The 20,111-nt window shown below is 39.8% G+C and overlaps 1 protein-coding gene across 2 annotated transcripts in view; it reads left to right on the forward strand.

Moving 5' to 3' along the window:
* PEX7 (peroxisomal biogenesis factor 7) overlaps positions 1–20,111 on the forward strand; it is an 81,427-nt gene that overhangs the window by 25,781 nt on the left and 35,535 nt on the right. For both annotated transcript variants that reach the window (XM_077813105.1, XM_077813104.1), the window contains exons 6-8: positions 2,819–2,925; positions 3,298–3,411; positions 6,017–6,072. In XM_077813105.1, coding sequence (XP_077669231.1) covers positions 2,819–2,925; positions 3,298–3,411; positions 6,017–6,072 — 277 coding nt within the window. The remainder of the gene's footprint in view (positions 1–2,818; positions 2,926–3,297; positions 3,412–6,016; positions 6,073–20,111) is intronic.

Genomic DNA, 20,111 nt, shown 5'->3' on the forward strand with positions numbered 1-20,111 from the left:
TGGCTATAAAGTATTCTCAAGTAAAGTATTCTGTGGTAGAGGTTGTCAACAGCTAAAAGGGTGTTTAAAAGTAGAGCAGAAAAATACATTAACTTTTTTTCACAGAGGAACAGTGTACAGTAAAAGATTTGAGAAAGATCAAAACTACTCTGATATGCCAAATTACATATTTTTCTTTTTAAAGGCATGCTATGTACAGAAAATACACATGCTAATTAATGCGCATTATTTTTCCCCCCTCTTAAAAGTTTTCAATCTCCAAATACTTACCATTCTTTCTGGCTAGTAACTGCCATTTGTAAAAACATACAAACATTCAAGGTGTTTTGTGGCAGTATTTGTGTTTATATTTGTGTTTAACTTAGATTCTTGGCATACCTGAAAAGCATTTTATCTCAGACTGAAAAATTTAAATTGGAGACTATGGATTTCTTGCAGTCAGTTTTGTTTAATTACATTCTAGCCTTTGCTAGAATGTAATTAAACAAATAGAAAATGGGCTTCATGCATATATTATAGCCCTATTAAGTAACCTTAATGAAAGCTATATATATCCTAATATTTTTCATTAATACTTTGCTGGATCATCTGTTTAAATTTATTTATTATGACTGAATAAAACTGATTGAATGATCATTTTAAAAATCCCTAGGAGGATTGTTTTGAAAGTCAGAACACTTGGGTTCTGCTCTTTGCTCTACCTTAGGCTTCCTGTGTGATTTTGAGCAAGTATCTTAACCTCTCTCTGCCTCAGTTTCCTCATTTGTAAAGAGAAGAATAATACTTACCTCCCTTAAGCAGTTTTGTGAGACTGAATTAATGTTAAGTAGTGTTCTTTGGATGGACAACACCATTGTAAATGCTAAATTCTATTTGGGTTTTGCTGAGATACTGTACGTGGATATTTGTGTTTATGGCTTTTTACTGGTAACTTCTTCCTTCAGTGGATTAAAACCACTTTTATCCAGTTTGTTCCTATGTAGCGACCAGTTATAGTAAGGTCAGATTCCTGACAGTAGTATTTACCAAGCCAGTTTCATTATTTAAGTAAAAACCTTTCAGCTAGAAGTATTTGGTTCTTTGAAAACTAATTTGAAGCTGTATTGCCTTCAGGACAGTTATTTTCTTTAATCTCTTAAGTATCTAGCCTTGCTGAATTGTGACCATTCTGTCTCGGCACAGTCTGGCATTGAGTGCACTAACTGGTTCTTGTCTTGCTGAACTTTATGTACTGTGCGTTATAGGTTTGGGTGGAAAACAGCCTTTGACAAAAAGCCAGCGCATCATTTATGTCTAACGTAAACTTTAGTCCCTTAGTGGGACTTATGTGATATATAGGCATTGGCCAGCTCTATGAACGGAGATGAATTTTACACTTGTGTTTAGGATCTCTTTTTAGGAAACTTTGGGTGAGTGCATGGATGTTTAATTATCTTCATTTTTTATTTTAACACGTTTATAAAGTTTAAGGTGAATCAAGTAGAATACACAGACAAGTCTGTGTTCAATAACCACCCAATAGACCAGCAAAAATCTGTTGTCTAATAGCGGTGACTTGTTACTAAAAGTAGAATGAATGAATTAATGCATGCATTTTTATTGGAAACTTTTGGGGATCTTTGGGTTTGCTTAATATTGGAATGCTAGTTAGTGATGACTTTTAATGAATATGATTGTACTTGGTATGCTTCAAACAGTCTTTAACCTTGTTCTGTTCTGTCCATCTTACAAATGTTTATCAGCCCAAGTTTTTTGTTTTTTTTTTAAAAGGGTAATGTTTTATTTGTGAGTCCTTCTCCCTGCAACTGAGCTGGGGAAACGGGGAGCCAGTTTTGGCTTTAGTGCTGACTCTTCCATTGGGCAAAGGGCTCAGTAGTAAGGTCACTTTATAATGTACGATTTTTCCTCTCTGAAGTAGTGCCATCCATTGATAATACTGTTTCTGGCCGGCACCAAAGCTGTATATGCTGCGCTGTGTTATCTCCAGATTACTAGGTCAAAAATAATGGCTATTTCATATGGTCAGGCATAATTTTTTTTACCACCAGGAACATTGCTTATATTCTGCCAAAATTATTGTTGGCTCAATGGGCTGGTTTTCCAAATATCTTTGGTCCTAAAAATGCTTCTTTGATTAACTACAAAAGTAATGGACCAAACAAAACGTGTATTTGTGGATTGATTCTCTTACAAAAATGGGAAGTGTCCTGTTAAGTAGTGTGGGTTGCAAAATGTAAGCTACCTCTTAAAATCTGTATTATCTGATGGAAAACATCTTTCAAAGATAAAATAGCTTTTTCTGGGGCGGAAAGCCCATTATTGTATCACTGAGATATTTAAAACCCAAATGAAATGTGTCCCACTACAGCAAGTAAAATTAGTAGGGCGGGAGCTATTTGATCACATAATCTTCAGTGAATCCTGTCTTATGTAGTGAGAACCCCACGTGTTACATGATCTCTGTAGACATACTCTTAGGCCCTTTTGAAAATTTTACCCCATACCCTTTTTACAAAATCTACTCAAATTGAGAAAGCAACGGAGGGTGCTAGTGATAAAAACAAAGCTAGGTGTTAGGTTTGATTATCTTGTTAATTAAATGATAAAACCCTAATCATTTCTTGTGTGTGTCTCAATGAATCTTGTGTATAATTAGTCATTCTCGTTTAGACTGTAACTGATTCATGCCAGGATTTTTTGTAGAAGGCCGAGCAAATTATTGTCACTTTTTGTACTGGTAATTTTGAAGTATTTCAGAGTTATAAGGGGAAAACTCCCTGCAATTACCTTTGGCTCATCAATGATGCCTTTGTTTCAGGCGATCAGACTTTAAGAATTTGGGATGTGAAGACACCAGGAGTCAAAGTAGTGATTCCAGGCCACCAGGCTGAGATCTTGAGCTGTGACTGGTGCAAATACGATGAGGTATAATGTGTTGTGCTAAACTACAGTAAACATGCCTAAGTGAACTACTTTTCTTAAAGAGTAAAGGTCTTTTACTGCCACATCAATGTCTTTTCAGCTGTACTGATGTGCGAGTAACAATCATCCGATGAAGTGAGCTGTAGCTCACGAAAGCTTATGCTCAAATAAATTTGTTAGTCTCGAAGGTGCCACAAGTCCTCCTTTTCTTTTTGCGAATACAGACTAACACGGCTGCTACTCTGAAACCTACCATTGTCTTTTTAGACTGTACACTGGGAACCTCATAGGCTGTATATTTATCATTGCAGTTTAATAGTAACCCTGTTCTAATATGTCTGCATGTGTTTTTTCTTGTTTTTGTTTTTTAATCAGAATGTGCTGGTAACTGGTGCAGTTGACTGTAGTTTGAAAGGTTGGGATTTGAGGAATGTACGGCAGCCGGTGTTCAACCTCGTTGGCCATACCTATGCTGTAAGGAGAGTAAAAGTAAGTTTAGTTCTTTCTTACCCTGTCAATGGACTCCAATTTCTATTAAAGTGTCAGTGATGCACACAGTATATATGTAACTAAGAACTAGAAATAAAGAAGCAAGTAAGCAGGTACCCAAGATTTTTGCTTGTTTAATAGTTCACAGACTAGTTATTCTCAGAGTCCTTCCTAATGGTCCACACATTCAACACTCTGACATTCAAAACAAGTTTTTGGGGTGTTGTGAATGAGTGTAGCTTCAAGAGATGATCTTTCATTGTAAAGGGCTCCACAGAATGAAAAACTTAAAGAAAGCCTGGTCAACTTATTCTTCATGTAGTTTCAGCTGAAAACAATATACTCCCTCATTCCTTTCTTAAATTGTGTTATATTATTGCTGTTTAACAGCGGCTTCTTTCCACTCTAGAGGTAGCAGCATTTGTGCAGAATAAGGCTTAGAGCTTGCTAAGTGTGCATTTGCGTGTATATGAAAGGGCAGGAGGAGCCATAGGGATGAAAGGCACTAATAAGGGGCAACAAAGCCACCACAAAATTAAGCTTGCAAACGAGCTTCCATTATAAGCCCAGTTTTTCCTCTCTTTCTTGGCATTAGCCTCAAAATTGGTGGGTTAGAACTGTAGCAGAGGTAGAACCTTCCCCTATCTCCCAGTTTGAAGTGAATTAGCTCTGAACTGTGGCACCCTAAAAGTAGAGGGGTTCAGAATTTTCAAGTCTGTTTTCCTTCCCGCTTTGTGATATCTAGGGCACAGCTCTCAAGATTTTTGACAGGTTCTTAAGATATTAAATAGTAATACCACTATGGGTCATCAGCTTTGATGAGTTATTCTTGATTCTTCAAGAGCTTCCAACACCATGACTACACCTCATGGAACAATGTGTGAGATCATGGGGACAATGAGCCCCCTCTTTTGTTGCCTTCAAGTCTCCTGCTCTTACTATTCATGCTCCTGAGGCCCATGGGAAAGGAACACTCCTGCAGACTATAGGAAATCTGTAGGGTGGTGTGGGGGTGGAGTGCAGGAGGTGTCCTTGCCTTTTCTGTGACCCAACTGAGATCTCCATGAGGGAAGACTCCCCAGTGAGCCTTAAGAGTTTGTTAACCCACCTCACAGGTCATAGGAGGTTCCTCGGGAGCCACCTCTAGGTCTCCGTGAACTTCAGTATGTGTTTGTCCTTGATGAGCCTGTTTGGGCTTGTCAGGAGGCTGGCTAGCTTATTTTGGCTTGTAGGAATTGGGGTTTGAAGTGTCCCTCTGCCTCCCCCTGATTTGACTCTAAGTCTCACAGTGGAGGAGATGGGGGGAGAGACGCTCATGGGGAGGGAGTCTTCATTAGCTGGACACCCCTTCTGGGGCTGCGGTACAGCAGAAAGCAGAGAGAGACCAACCTCTTTGCTGACCTTAAGTCTCCTGCCAGCTGCACATTCCAGCCCTTCTTGTGGCTGGTAAGAGGAGAGCTCCAGTCCTGTGGACATGAGGAGGTTGATGGGGAGTCCCACCCCCATTCATCTCCTAGCCACTGCAGGAAGGGAGCCTTGAGCTTGGATTCCCTCTCTAGGTTTTCCTTTGAGAATCAAGGGAGATCTATGGCATCAGGATTACCCCTCCATGGTGGATGAGAAGGAAATGTGGTTAGCAGATCAAGGGAATGCTTTTGTCTCCTCTTCCAACACCATGACTACACCTCCACTCATTTTCCCCTCTTCCATCCCCACACCCCTCAGTAGTGCATCTGAGGCCTGCGGGACCAGGTTTCCTCTTTGGGAGATCTTGGGACCATTTAGAAAAGGAAATTCCGCACATACAAATCTTTAAAGGTAAAGTAAATTACCAGGCACATCAGTGATTAGTATGTGTACTACCTTTCAAGGATTTGAGATTTGTTAGAAACCTAGGAAATTCCCTGTTAAGATGCCAGAGCTGCGATGGGCAATTTTTATCCTGTTTCTCTTCCCTCTTCGTTGCAGTTTTTTGGACGTGCTCATCTCCACAGTCCGTGCCAGAATTTAATCTCTAATATGCCCTGCATTGTGGGGAAATTTATTAGGCTATTTTGTGTAACTGCCAGTTTTCAAACTTCACTCCAATCTTCTTAATAAAGGAATTTCAGGACAAAGTATGGCTTTGGTGCCAGCAAAATCTATCTTGTATGTCCTCTGAAGTATGATACAAATTTGGGGATGTCTCGCTGTAACTGAGCTGGAAAAACCAAAATGGTCACACAGCTTTACTAAAACATTCTTTATAGCATGAGAGCACATTCAAAGTGTCAGCCCAAAGTAAAGTTTAACAGCCTGTTATATGACTATCTCAAAGGAAATACCTAATGGAAACCTTGTCAGGTCCTTAATTCATAGTAGTGCAGCTGGGAACCACTATAATGAAATGGATTCCTACCAGTAGAGTGTAGCTGATTACATATTGTTTAAAGCATAATTGCTAAAGCTCAGTGGTTAAAGTAAGCACACTGCTTTGTTACAGTGCGTTGTGGTACTTTCCTAAGCAGTCTTAATAGTTAAGTTATCTTCATTATTTATTTCTGGAAAGTTGGTAAATGTGTACCTAAGGTTTTTGCTTTAAGTACTTTTTTTCCCTTTCTTGCAGTTTTCACCATTTCATGCAACTTTATTGGCCTCCTGCTCCTATGATTTTACTGTGAGGTACAGTGTCTTTTATTACACACGAGTAGGAAGAGAATCTGTTTTTGGTTGTCTCATGTATAAGAGATGGGGTGTGTTTGTTATGCCAATAGAAAAATGTTCTAAACTGGGCACACTTAAGTGTTCGCTGTTGGGATTATTATTCATGCTTTCTGTTTTCATGAACTGGCTACAAATGCATGGATTCTTCTCTATTTAAAGATTATTTCAGTGGCCCTTTATGAATATCTGCCCTAATAGATGCTGCTTGTGAATGTTTTCCTACCATTATTCTGAACAGGATTTTGTCTAGTTGTAATGTGTTCTTTTTTATTAAGAAGGTAGCAGCAATCGCTTCATTGAATATATTTGGGTAACTTATCTTACCTTTTTGTGACTTATTTGTATTTAAACCTGTTGTGAAGAAAAACTCCACCTCCTTTTTTTTTTATTTGAGGAAGCTCCCTCTTGCATGCTCTTTTTCGGTACATGCCTGAAGAACTTTGATACATCACAGGCCCTTGGACTTTCATGATATTTTTAGGTTTCAACCTATTGAATTGTACAGTATAGTAGAACTTCAGTAACTATAACTTGGCTAAATCAATAAAACTGATTTTATAAGAGGACTGTAGAGGTGTCCTATTAAGATTTCACTCTTTACAACATATATTAATTTATGATACTACAGTATGGAATACCCCACTAAATACTTAAATTTACCTCTCAAGGGTGTGTTTTGAGGTGTAATTAATTTTTATGATGTGAAGCAGATTGAAGATGTTATGTTTAATTACTAGGGCTAAATCTTTTCCCCTCCTCCTTCACAACCCCCTTCTCCCCAAAATGACATGGTAGAAAACTTCTAATTTTCCAAATTCCTAATTTTCCAAAATCATTAAAAAATTAAGTGATGCTTTAATTTAGGTTGCAGGCTCTTTGGGTTATCTATTTTCATTGTAGTCTAGCACAAGGGCTCCCAGTTACTGATACGAGACCTCCCAAAAACAACCAGAATAAAATAAAAAATTATATGTGCTATACATTCTGGTGGTGTTTTCCTAAATAATAGGATTAGCCATAGTCAGCTCACTCCACTCGACTCTATTTCGCAACAACCATTCTTAGCTATAATGGTATTGATACAGCATTGACACATATCGTGAAAAGTTGCATCATGAGGCTGAAGCTTTCCAGGTACCATAAGAATCCATTAAATATCAAAACAACTTCATGGCAAGACCATTCTGCTGTACTGAAAATGCTGCAGTTTCATGTAGACTTCTTATATTTTTAATACTCTTTAGGTCTTTAAGCTGTTATCTTATTTCTTTATAATATTTTTTATTAAAAATATGTGGTTTGTGAAATCAAAATATATAATCATTTACTAAATCATTTTGACAGGACAGAAGAAGTTAAGGAGGATGGGAGAAGGGAGGAAAATATATATGGTCCAGAATAGTAGGGCAGTGTAATACAGTAAGCCTCTTAGCTACAGTATACACCTATATCAAAATAGTCACAAAGTATGGAGAGGAGAGAGAAGAGAGGATAAAGAAAAGTGTAGGGTGAAGTTGTCTTAAAATACTCAAAGTAAAAACCAACATCACTTAATATATAGATTCATTTAATCATCCCTCACAGAAGAGAAAACCAAGATTCAATACAGAAAGAGTGGGATATATGAGCTTGAAAAAGAAACAGACTTGAAGATATGATGCCAAATTGGATGAAAACTGCATGCTTTGACCTAGAAAATTAATAAGGTGTTCTATGAGTTAAGTTCTTTTTAAATAGGCTAACAGTAGACTTCACTGGAGGAACAGGCTTTCAGACCAAATTAATAAAACACTTCTACTTGCCTGGCAAGCATTTCTGAACTAGGAGAAAAGACTGAGGCACAGGGTTCTTTACTTCTTAGGTGGCTGGTTTGAATCCAGTCATGTTGGCATTCATGAAAGGTATATTTACTGTCTGACAGCTGAAGCATTTGACAGTTTCTATCCAGTTCTTAATGGACAGGTGCTCATTGGAACGAATAGGCTTGCTTGTTGGAAATATCAGCAGAAGGGAAAGGTGGCCCCTTAAAAAGTTGAGGGATACTAGCAATTAGTGTAAGGAAGCTTAAACTTCTGGTGCCAGTGCTGTATCTGTTCTCTAGTTAGGATTCTACACACTTGTATTGTCAATAAGAAATTTTTCACCAGTTCCAAATTTCAATTTGAGCAAAAAACTTCACCATCACAATGGCAGAGTAAAAGAGTATCTGTGAACTTGTATGGAAAATCATTTCCACATTTTTCTTTATGTATGAAAATGGTCATCTAAAAGCTTCAGTGTTTTATTCTGTATTTGTTTTGCACTAACAGCAATCTAAATGCACCTGGGACAGGAGGCTGAAAATTTGATAACCCTTGAAATTATGTAATAATTGGGGAGGGGAGAACTCTTCTAACTAGACTCTAGCACTCACAGTAGCAAATGCTATAATTTTGAAATAAAATCTAAAAATGTGCTTGCCTTCAGGAGACAGATTTAGACTGAACTCACTCATATAATCAAAAAGTAATAGAACTATAGACACCAAAACCACAACATTGTTCAGAAACTGAAAACATTTCTATAGAAAAATGTGTTAGTGCAAAACGCTGATATCGGTTCATATTAAAAAGAACCATTGTTACAAAGATCAGTAAGCAATACAGTGTAGCCAGACTTACAGACCTTTTGTTAAGGATGTGCTAGTTGTCTCCATTGTTAAAGTTGAAATGAGTTTTGTACTTAAAGCAGGGATTTGATTTCTATGTTATGTAAGAAAAATACAGTACATCCTTTCCAAACTTACAGCGTTTACTCTGAGTATAGAATTAGGTGAAGTTTGTTTTTGGTGAATGGCTTATTGACCAAAGTAAGTAGTTTTGGTCGACCAGTTTGCAGAACAGTTTTGACAGAACTGAAAAATGGAAACGTTTTGGTAATGTCAATATGAAATGTTTGGATTTGACATTACTGAAACACTTCAATGTTTTAGGGTGAAGTCACAAAATGGGAGGAACGGGAGGTGGTGGTGCTTTCCTTATAACTTCTAGCCCAATTATTAGGGCACTCATTGCGACGTGGGTATCCTGGATTTATTGCTCCCCTATGCCTGATGAGGAGAAAGGATTTGAATTTGGGGTCTACCTGCATTGCAGGAACGTGCCCTAATCACTAAGCTATGGATTAGTCTGGGAAATCTAGACAGTTATTCACGCTCTTTCCTTGGCCCAATGACTATCCATTGTCATTATGAATTACTATGGATAGTCTTTGGCCCAGAGAAAGAGTGAAAATGATTCTCTGGACTGGTGTTTAAGGCAATCACGTAGGATGTGGGAGACCCGAATCTGAGTCCCTGGTCCAATGACTATGAAAAGCAGAACAGCTTCAAATGGAGAGAGTGAGAGAGAGAGACTTGCCCTAGAATATTGCATAGCCCAGTGTAAGCTCTTGCAATGTGGGAGATAAGTTCAAATCCCTTCTCCCTGTCAGGCAGAGGGAAGAATTGAACCTGTGTCTCCCACATCCCAGGTGAGAATCCCAACCACTGGGTTAAAGCTTATAAGAAGGAGAGTGGCGGCACCACCAGTTTCTCCTCTAGCAATTTTATGAATCTAGTCTTCCTTTTTTTGTTTAAATGCCCCAGGTGCAAAATGTAGAGTAGAGTAAAACGAAGCATTTCATTTGACCTGATTTGCAATGCTTTTCAATTTAATTTTTCTGAAAAATTTGAAAAAAAATCATTTTCAGTTTGCCTCCAAACAAATATTTTTCAGTTTTTTTTAAAATTGCCAGCAAATCGAAAACCCCACTGTTTGTCCAGTTCAGTACAAAATAAACTTTGAGACATTACAAGTAAATCTGATGGAGTTAAGACCATTTTAAAATTAAGAAATCCAGCACCCTATGACCTCTTTTGCTTCTAAATGATTTTGAAGAGAATCATGCAGACTCCCCCAACTTCCCCTTGAGCTAAAATCACAAATCTTATGAATAGGTTATGGTTGAAGAAATTATTTTTAGGATTAACAGTAAGTTTTTCATGTTACCCTCATAATTCAGCTTCTGTTGATGAAGAAACTTATCTTCAGAGAATTACATGAATTACCCTCTTTCAAAAACTTTGCTATGTCTTATTGCTCAAGATGGAACTGAGGCCATGGGCTTCCCTTAGTAATATCAGCCATTGCCTCTATTCACCTGCTTCTCCCAGTGCACTCTGGGCCTCCTGACAGCACAGAGGGCTATCATTTTCCCTCCGGGCATCTGGCTGCACTCCCATTGGGAACTGATAGGAGGCAGTGGTCATCTTAACTGTGAGGACAGCCTATGGCCTCAGGCCTGTTGAGAACAATGGGAGACGGTGGCCCTTGTCAAAGGCAGTTGTTCTTTGAGTTTCTTTTGAAGGAAAAGATTTTATGCACTGGCTTTTACTGACAGATAAACCTTCAGTTACAAAAAACAACAACCAAAAATGGAAATTAAACCTAAATATTTACTTAAAAACAACAACCCCAGAGCTTCTCAATGGGGAGGGAGGGGGAAATGGGGTGTGTATTCCTTCGTATTTCTGTGGTATGCAAAGCAACTGGAAACACATGTCTTGTGTTCTGGCTGCCCTGCACTACTTCATTGGTGGAATAAAATAATCAGAGCATACTTGTGAAGTTGTTCCTAAAAATTAAAATAAGTGATTATGGCCAAAGCTACATATTTAAATAATTAGAAATATCACATGATAACAGTCCCTTTGTTTAGTGTTTATGTATGACATTTTTAATTAAAAGACAAATCCCAAGACAAAAAATTTTAAGATAGATTGATGGATGAGAGAGTACATATCAGGAATTTAGAATATTACAGGAATATTATAATTATCCCCAAAGACAAACCAAGAAATTCAGAGTTAAGGTTAAACTTGAGAAGCCCAACACATTAAGATATGAAAATACACTTTTAGGGCACCCAAACAATTTTGACTTACTCTAGTGACACCTCCTAAGCTTATCTTTACCAGCTTAGGTCAAAACTTCCCCAAGGTACAAAATATTCCCCCCGTTGTCCTTGGACTGGCCGCTACCACCACCAAACTAATACTGGTTACTGGGGAAGAGCTGTTTGGACGCGTCTTTCCCCCCAAAATACTTCCCAAAACCCTGCACCCCACTTCCTGGACAAGGTTTGGTAAAAAGCCTCACCAATTTGCCTAGGTGACTACAGACCCAGACCCTTGGATCTTAAGAACAATGAACAATCCTCCCAACACTTGCACCCCCCCCTTTCCTGGGAAATGTTGGATAAAAAGCCTCACCAATTTGCATAGGTGACCACAGACCCAAACCCTTGGATCTGAGAACAATGAAAAAGCATTCAGTTTTTTACAAGAAGACTTTTAATAAAAAATAGAAGTAAATAGAAATAAAGAAATCCCCCCTGTAAAATCAGGATGGTAGATATCTTACAGGGTAATTAGCTTCAAAAACATAGAGAACCCCTCTAGGCAAAACCTTAAGTTACAAAAAAGATACACAGACAGAAATAGTTATTCTATTCAGCACAATTCTTTTCTCAGCCATTTAAAGAAATCATAATCTAACACATACCTAGCTAGATTACTTACTAAAAGTTCTAAGACTCCATTCCTGGTCTATCCCCGGCCAAGACCAGCATATAGACAGACACACAGACCCTTTGTTTCTTTCCCTCCTCCCAGCTTTTGAAAGTATCTTGTCTCCTCATTGGTCATTTTGGTCAGGTGCCAGCAAGGTTACCTTTAGCTTCTTAACCCTTTACAGGTGAGAGGAGCTTTCCCCTGGCCAGGAGGGATTTCAAAGGGGTTTACCCTTCCCTTTATATTTATGACATACTTGATGCCTGAATTAACTGTTGTTGCTTCTAAAGACCCAACTTTATCAAACTACTTTTTTTTATCTCTGCAACAGCGTGGGACCCACCTCTCATGAACACCCCTTCTGGTCAGGTGTGCCTGCAATCTTTAAATAGTCCTGGCCCTGGTATCAGGCCGTACCCCCAAGGTTTTCTCCCTGTAGGCAATGGTTTCACCCTCTTGGTCTGTTCTGGCCCCAGCTGGGCCACTAAGTAGTTCAGTTCCCCTTCTAGGGGTTTATGACTGTCCTTTTGTAGACCAGTTCCCCAGTGGCCTCTGTGGGGACCTGGGCCAACCCACTACTCTAGGTACCAGCCATCCTAAGAATAGTAGCCATATGCCACCATGTCCCTTTAACTACACTGCTTTCAGTGCCCTGGGCCACTTCCCTGCAGCCCCAGTCTTGGCCAGAGCTTCACCCTTACCTCAGGGCTCATCTGAGTCCCCAGTCCCTGGCAGCACTGAGTTGTCATTGGTGATGCAGTTCCCTTTGGCCAGCCAGGAGCACCAGCTGCACTCCTCTAGTTCCAGCAAGAACTGACTGGCTCTGCAGCTCCTTTCATATGGCCCTCCTGGCCCCTGATTGGCTGCTCCCTGCAGCCACTCTAGGCTGCTTGGAGGACTATTACTGCTCCTTTCCTGAGATGGGTGTGGTAGGATGCTGCAGCCTCGAGGAAGGGGGCCTCTGGGCCTAGTCCACCCCATCACAATCCCAAAGACTTTAATCTTTGCAGCCTCTAGACTTTTGCCCCTCTTTCTACTTTACTCTTTGTACTTATCCCTGATTAACTAAGCTCCCCAAACTTGGAATCATTTTATTTGCCAGAACGTGCAGATATTATCCTTCATCAAAGTATTCCTCTTTCTTATGTTAGTCCGTAAGTGTAAGGGAGAGTGCTTTTGGTGTAGACAAGGGAAAATGGATTTATGATTTGCCAAACTGTTGTTGGTGACCAGCAGCTACCACCGATTTGGTTGACTTAATGTATGCTCTCTACTTAATGTACATTGTATATCATTTGAAAGTTTATTATTTCTACTTTAAGATGAGGTATGATGTGGTGCCATTACCATAGAAACAGCTAAACAATGACACCACCAAAATGTAAAAATGCTCATTTGAAAATATTTGCATTTGTTTCTGTTAGTTTAATGACTGTGTATTATTTCAGGACATAAAGCTGGATTTCTTTGTGACCTCAAAGAATCACAACAACAATTTAAAGGGTAAAACAAAATCTCATAAATTTGTACAGTATCATTGAAATGTAATAGCACTGGTGACGTTTTTAGTCAGCATTATCATCATCATCATCATCATCTTGTTCATCATTATGATCTCTGTCAAGAGAATGTGAGTTACCACAGACTTTATTGCCTTGGCATGTACATAGTTCTGTGCAGGGAAGACTGTTCTGACGACAGACACAGTTTATTATACAGCATTTCCTACTGGCACAGGTACAAATAAGATCTTATAGAAGCTCAGATGCCATTGATGGCTAGATTGAGGTGTAAGCAATTCAGGTCTCTGTGGGTCTCCTTTTTCTTTCTCACTCTGATCATACACCATCTGCTACCAACTTCCTTGTGGCAGAAATTGCAGCTTGCCCATCATTCTCTCCCAATTTGGCAAGATCTCTGAAGTGGCAAGCCCCATTAGTTTTGACAATATTAAATATATTGTTTTGTCCACTACCAAGTAGAGGTGACAGACACACATCCTATTGATTCATGTTCAGCAGGAAGTATGTTGCAGAAGTCAGAAGTGTGTGTGTAACAAATTACATGCTCAGGTCTAAAGCGACGCTTGTCAGTTGTGCTGGTTATGGTGTTTGCTTCAATCCACATGAGTTATCTACATGTTTCATTTGTGGAAAATAGTGCACAGGAAGCACCAAAACATCTGTATCGGGTGACTTAATTACTATGGTTCCATTGACACCAAGAGACCTGAAAGGCATATTGGCACATACAGCATGGAGAATAGTCCTTGTGTCTCCTTCCTCTTGAGCACTGTACGAGTTTTGGGCTTCTTCAACACCTCTGCTGGTGTTGAACTTTGCTACTTCACCATTGGGAAAGCCTCCAGCAAGGCATGTTTGCATTAGGTGTACTCCTACTCTTTTGGGTGCATTTTTGAACTGTATATTCAGAGGAATTTTATAAGTGACTGTTTGTTAGATGCCTCATTTACAAACTCTTTCCGTAGAGGCACATGGGATCCATCAATCACCTGGTATTTCTCATATCCAACCTTAGATCCTATTGGGCACTGTCTTGCTGCAGTTTTAGAAAGACAAGGTGGATAAGGTACTATCTTTTATTGGACTACTGTTGGTAAGAGAGAGACAAGCTTTAGAGCCTCACAGAGCTCCTCTTCAGGTCTGGGAAAGGAACTACCAGTATCCTGGCAAAATGCAAGGTGGAACAGATTGTTTAGAGTTAGTAGTTAACTCTACTTCCAACCCTGATATTCTATGATTCTATGAATATCAGGTCCCCGTTGAATGTGAATTATAGTTGTTTGAGGATACCCCATATGAGTTCTGTACTGAAGCAGGTTCTCTTGGGGTGTTTGGGTAGCCCATAGATGCAATCTACTTCTCTGGTATAGTGTCCTTATTTGGCAAAGGTGGCTTTTAAATGAGTTAAGCTGTATACCCCAGACTTTCTCGTTGGAGCATATTCTATGATATCTGAGTGCCTGGCTGTAGATAACAGATTTCATAGAATCATAGAAGATTAGGGCTGGAAGAGACCTCACGAGGTCATCTGATCCAACCCCCTGTTCCAATCAGGACCAGCCCCAACTAAATCATCCCAGTCAGGGCTTTGTCAAGCCAGGTCTTAAAAACCTCTAAGGATAGAGATTCCATCACCTACCTAGATAACCCATTCCAGTGCTTCACCACCCTCCTAGTGAAATAGTTTTTCCTAATATCCATCCTAGACCTCCCCCATTGCAGCTTGAGACCATTGTTCCTTGTTCTGTCATCTGCCACCACTGAGCATAGCCTACATCCATCCTCTTTAGAGCCTACCTGCAAGTAGTTGAAGGCTGCTATCAAATCCCCCCTCACTCTTCTCTTCTGCAGACTAAATAACCCCAGTTCCCTCAGCCTCTCCTCGTAAGTCATGTGTCCCAGCCCCCTAATCATTTTCATTGCCCTCCGCTGAACTCTCTCCAATTTGTCCACATGTTTTCTGTAGTGGGGGGCCCAAAACTGGATGCAGTACTCCAGATGTGGCCTCACCAGTGCCAAACAGAGGGGAATAATCACTTCCCTTGATCTGCTGGCAGTGCTCCTACTAATGCAGCCCAATATGCCGTTAGCCTTCTTGGCAACAAGGGCACACTGCTGACTTATGTCCAGCTTCTCATCCACTGTAATCCCCGGTCCTTTTCTACAGAACTGCTGCTTCGCCAGTCGGTCCTCATCCTGTAGTAGTACATGGGTTCTTCCATCCTAAGTGTAGGACTCTGCACTTGTCCTTGTTGAACCTCATCAGATTTCTTTTGGACCAATCCTCCAATTTGTCTAGGTCACTCTGGACCCTATCCCTACCCTCCAGCATATCTACCTTTCCCCCTAACTTAGTGTCATCTACGAACTTGTTGAGGGTGCTGTCCATCCCATCATCCAGATCATTAATGAAGATGTTGAACAAAACCAGCCCCAGGACTGACCCCTGGGGTACTCCGCTTGATACCAGCTGCCAACTAGACATTGAGCTGTTGATCACTACCCGTGGAGCCCGACAATCTAGCCAGCTTTCTTTCCATCTTATAGTCCATTCATCCAATCCATACTTCTTTAACTTGCTGGCAAGAATACTGTGGGAGACCGTATGAAAAGCTTTGCTAAAGTGAAGATACGTTACGTCCACCACTTCCCCATATCCACAGAGCCAGTTATCTCATCATAGAGGGCAATCAGGTTGGTCAGGCATGACTTGCCCTTGGTGAATCCATGTTGATTGTTCCTGATCACCTTCCTCTCCTCCAAGTGCTTCAAAATGGATTCTTTGAGGACCTGCTCAGTGATTTTTCCAGGGACAGAGGTGAGGCTGACCTGTGTGTAGTTCCCCAGATTCTCCTTCTTCCCTTTTTTAAAGATAGGCACTATATTTGCCTTTTTCCAATCGTCCGGGTCCTCCCCTGATCGCAACGAGTTTTCAAAGATAATGGCCAATGGCTCTGCAATCACATCAGCCAACTCCCTCAGCACCCTTGGATGCATTAGATCCGGCCCCATGGACTTGTGCATGTCCAGCTTTTCTAAGTAGTCCTTAACCTGTTCTTTCACCACTGAGGGCTGCTCACCTCCTCCCTATACTGTGCCGCCCAGTGCAGCAGTCTGGGAGCTGACCTTGTCTGTGACAATTGAGGCAAAAAAAGCATTGAGTATTTCAGCTTTTTCCACATCATCTGTCACTAGGTTGCCTCCCCCATTCAGTAAGGGTCCACGCTTTCCCTGACTACCTTCTTGTTGCTAACATACCTGTAGAAACCCTTCTTGTTACCTTTCACATCCCTTGCTAGCTGCAACTCCAATTGTGTTTTGGTCTTCATGATAATACCCCTGCATGCTCTAGCAATATTTTTATACTCCTCCCTAGTCATCTGTCCAAGTCTCCACTTCTTGTAAGCTTCCTTTTTGTGTTTAAGCTCACTGAAGATTTCTCTGTTAAGCCAAGCTGGTTGCCTGCCATATTTGCTATTCTTTCTGCACATCTGAATGGTTTGTTCCTGTGCCCTCAATAAGGCTTCTTTGAAATACAGCCAGCTCTTCTGGACTACTTTTCCCCTCATATTAGCCTCCCAGGGGATCCTGCCCATAAGTTCCCTGAAGGAGTCAAAGTCTGCTTTTCTGAAGTCCAGGGTCATATTCTGCTGCTCTCCTTTCTTCCTTGTGTCAGGATCCTGAACTCGACCATCTCCTGGTCATTGCTGCCCAGGTTGCCACCCATTTCTACTTCCCGTACCAATTCTTCCCTCTTTGTGAGTAGCAAGTCAAGAGGAGCACAGCCCCTAGTTGGTTCCTCCAACACTTGCACCAGGAAGTTGTCCCCAACACTCTCCAAAAACTTCCTGGATTGTGTGTTTGGAGTGATTATTGGATCTATGAAGGTAGGTGTGGTGATTCTTGCGTTTCTTGTATTTGGTTGTCTGTAGGGTTTCATTGTTGAAGTTGATTGTGGTGTTCAGGAAGCTGATGATGATGTGCGAGTGTTCCAGAGAGAAAGTTTAATGGGGCAGGTGGTGGTTGTTGAAGTTAGATGAAAATCTGTGAGGGAGTTTAAGCCGTCTGTCCAGAGGATGAAAATATTATTGAGGCATATAATTGATTTCATGGTGCATTTGTCCAAAAATTTTTCTTCAAGAAGTGGTTGGCATATTGTAGAGCCATGCTAGCGTCCCTGGCAGTTCCCATGTTTTAGCCCAAGTGTTTGTCGTTGAGTGTAAAATTCTTATGAGTGAGTATGAAATGGATGAGTTGGTGGTCACAATTTCTGAAGTTTTTACATTACTCTTGCCATATCTGTTAAAGACTTCAATTACAGGACTAGCTTTCACAAATCTCTTTAGGATCTACCTCAAGAACTCAGCAGCCAATTCACTGAATGTGTGGAATTTGCCTTCAGGCATTTTGTGTATGACAGCCATGATATCTGATGTACAGTGTCATTTCTTTGTTGCATGCTCTTAGCTCATGGATTCTTTCATCTTGAGCTTCCAGCTGATGCCCTAATTCAGTTTTGACTGTTGTTCTTCTTGTTCCATCAGAATGGAAGAGGGACATAAGCACAGATCCTACTGGGTGACTAAGAACAGTTGCCACTGAAACATCTTTACATCTTGATAAGGATAAGGCTCTGTAGAAAACAATTTCTGGACTGATAGGTGCTGTGATTGTGGATCTCTTAGCAAAATTAGTTTTGATCTTCGTGGCCATGTCAGCAAGTGTTCTGATGCCAGATTTCTTAACTGGGCTGAAGAAGCTGTGTGTCCTATCAGCAAGCAAATCTCTCACAAATCTCTCCATTTGGTCTTCACCAATATCTGCTGTTTTCAGTAGAGACTCTTGTACAACTGATGTTACACACAGTCTGGTAGATATGTTGATAAAACCTCTGGATGTGATTCAGGGTCAAACTGGTTTGTCATATAATTGATTGGTTGGTAAGAACTGTAACGTGGTGTTCATCCATCTTCAGTGCAGAGGCAAGGACTAGTTTGTGGACTTTATCTTCACTACATATTGTTAAGCCACTTCTTTCTCTCATGGCTTTTGCATATTGACAATATGAAGCTGCATACTGTCATCTCTAACACTAATACTGACCTATGCAAAAGTGTCACTGAATTAAAAAGCTAGTTTCTAGACTATTTCAAAGGCTAGTACTACATGCACAGGCAATTACAAATTAAAACCTTCTATCAGGCAGACTAGATGCTACATTGTATGTACAAAAGCTTACAAATTGAGAAGAATTACATTACAAATTCATATATATTTATATCTATCCACCCTGCAGTACAAACTATAGACATGCAATCTACTGCTATGGGTGCACAACCTTAAGTGTAAGACTGATCTGGTCAGCAAATTTCAGTTGAAAATATATAAAACTATTATCACTTGTCAGATACTTTTGACAATTAAGATATGCAATGTCGAAACATTTCATGTTAGTATATTGCCAAATATTGATAGTCATCATTTTTGCCACATACTAAATAACTTCATTTCTGGGGAGGGAGAAACTTGCCCGTGCAAAACCAATAAAAATCTTTTAATACATTGCTGTTTAGTAGCTTTGACCAATAAACGCCGCATTAAGGCGTTGAAATTAACTTAAACTATAACAACTGTAGTCGTAGTCATGTTGCAGTGTTTCTGGAACTGTGCAAAAAGTGACACTTTCTCATTTTGGGTGCCATTGTTTCATGTTGCCTATAAGCTTATGGCACCACTTAACAACTCCACATCATACCTCATCTAAACATACGTAAATAAGCTTTCAAATAATATAGGATATGGGTGTATGTAGGTTGGGTACATTAAACTCCAAAAATATGGCATTTTTTGGAGAATTGCCGCATGTCTGTTATATATTAATAAATACATTGCATGTATTTTTTAAAATATAAAAACTGGAGGCCACATTGACACCTGGTATGGGGGGATTCAAGTCCATTTAAATGGAATGGAATTGTGTTCCTGTACATCAGATAAAAATTTGTCCTTGAGAGTTGCCAAGGCTTCGGATATGGAGATAGCGCCCTTAGCAAAATTAATTGTTTGAGTTTGTCTGAATATTATATTGGAAATATGGATCCAAACAGAGCTTTACTATAGTGATTAATTCCACTGCTCATCAGGTAGTGGTGATACATGTACCTAACTCGCTGGTCTGGTGTGAGGTTTTTATTTAATATTTTTTGAGGGAAGGGGAATGTATCTACCTGCCTACCTTATATTTCTGAATTTATAATCGTGTCAAGCAAGAGTTTTTCATCATTAAATGTTTCTGTCCCAACACAATTCTCAATCTTTGTATGTGAAGAATTGTCAACTTCAGCAAAACTAACATTTTGTATTGAGAAGTTAGCCATTATAAAGAGTGTAGTAAAACTAAATCTGTCATGACTTGGAGTTTTCATATGTCTTTCAAAATATCTTCTGTAGAAGGGGGAGAGAGTACAAATTAAGGATGAATAATCCTCTAACGAGTTGGGGTAAAGCTGTCTTGTGCTGTTCTAATTTAAGGTTAATGGTTCAGATATCGTTTAGTACTAATTTTCATAATAACTTTGTACTTACCTTAAAATATATACAGTATTTTTGTATACATAAATGGACAAGAGAGGTTGTGATTTCAGAGCAGTAATTTTTCCTAATTACATTCTTGAGTTTGGCTGAGTCCAGTCACCACTCAGAATTTATAAGGCTCCTTATTTAACAGACAATATCTCTTATAACAATTGGCAAAATGCTCATTGTGAAAAAAGATACTCCTGGCGAACTCTGTTGTACTAATAGGGTGATCATATTTCCGTAAACGGAAAAGGAGACACTTCCCTGAGCAGCCAGTGAGCTCGGCTCTACGATGCTGGGGGTGG

This window comes from Eretmochelys imbricata, chromosome 3 (genome assembly GCF_965152235.1).
Source record: "Eretmochelys imbricata isolate rEreImb1 chromosome 3, rEreImb1.hap1, whole genome shotgun sequence".
NCBI classification, from domain to species: Eukaryota; Metazoa; Chordata; order Testudines; family Cheloniidae; genus Eretmochelys; species Eretmochelys imbricata.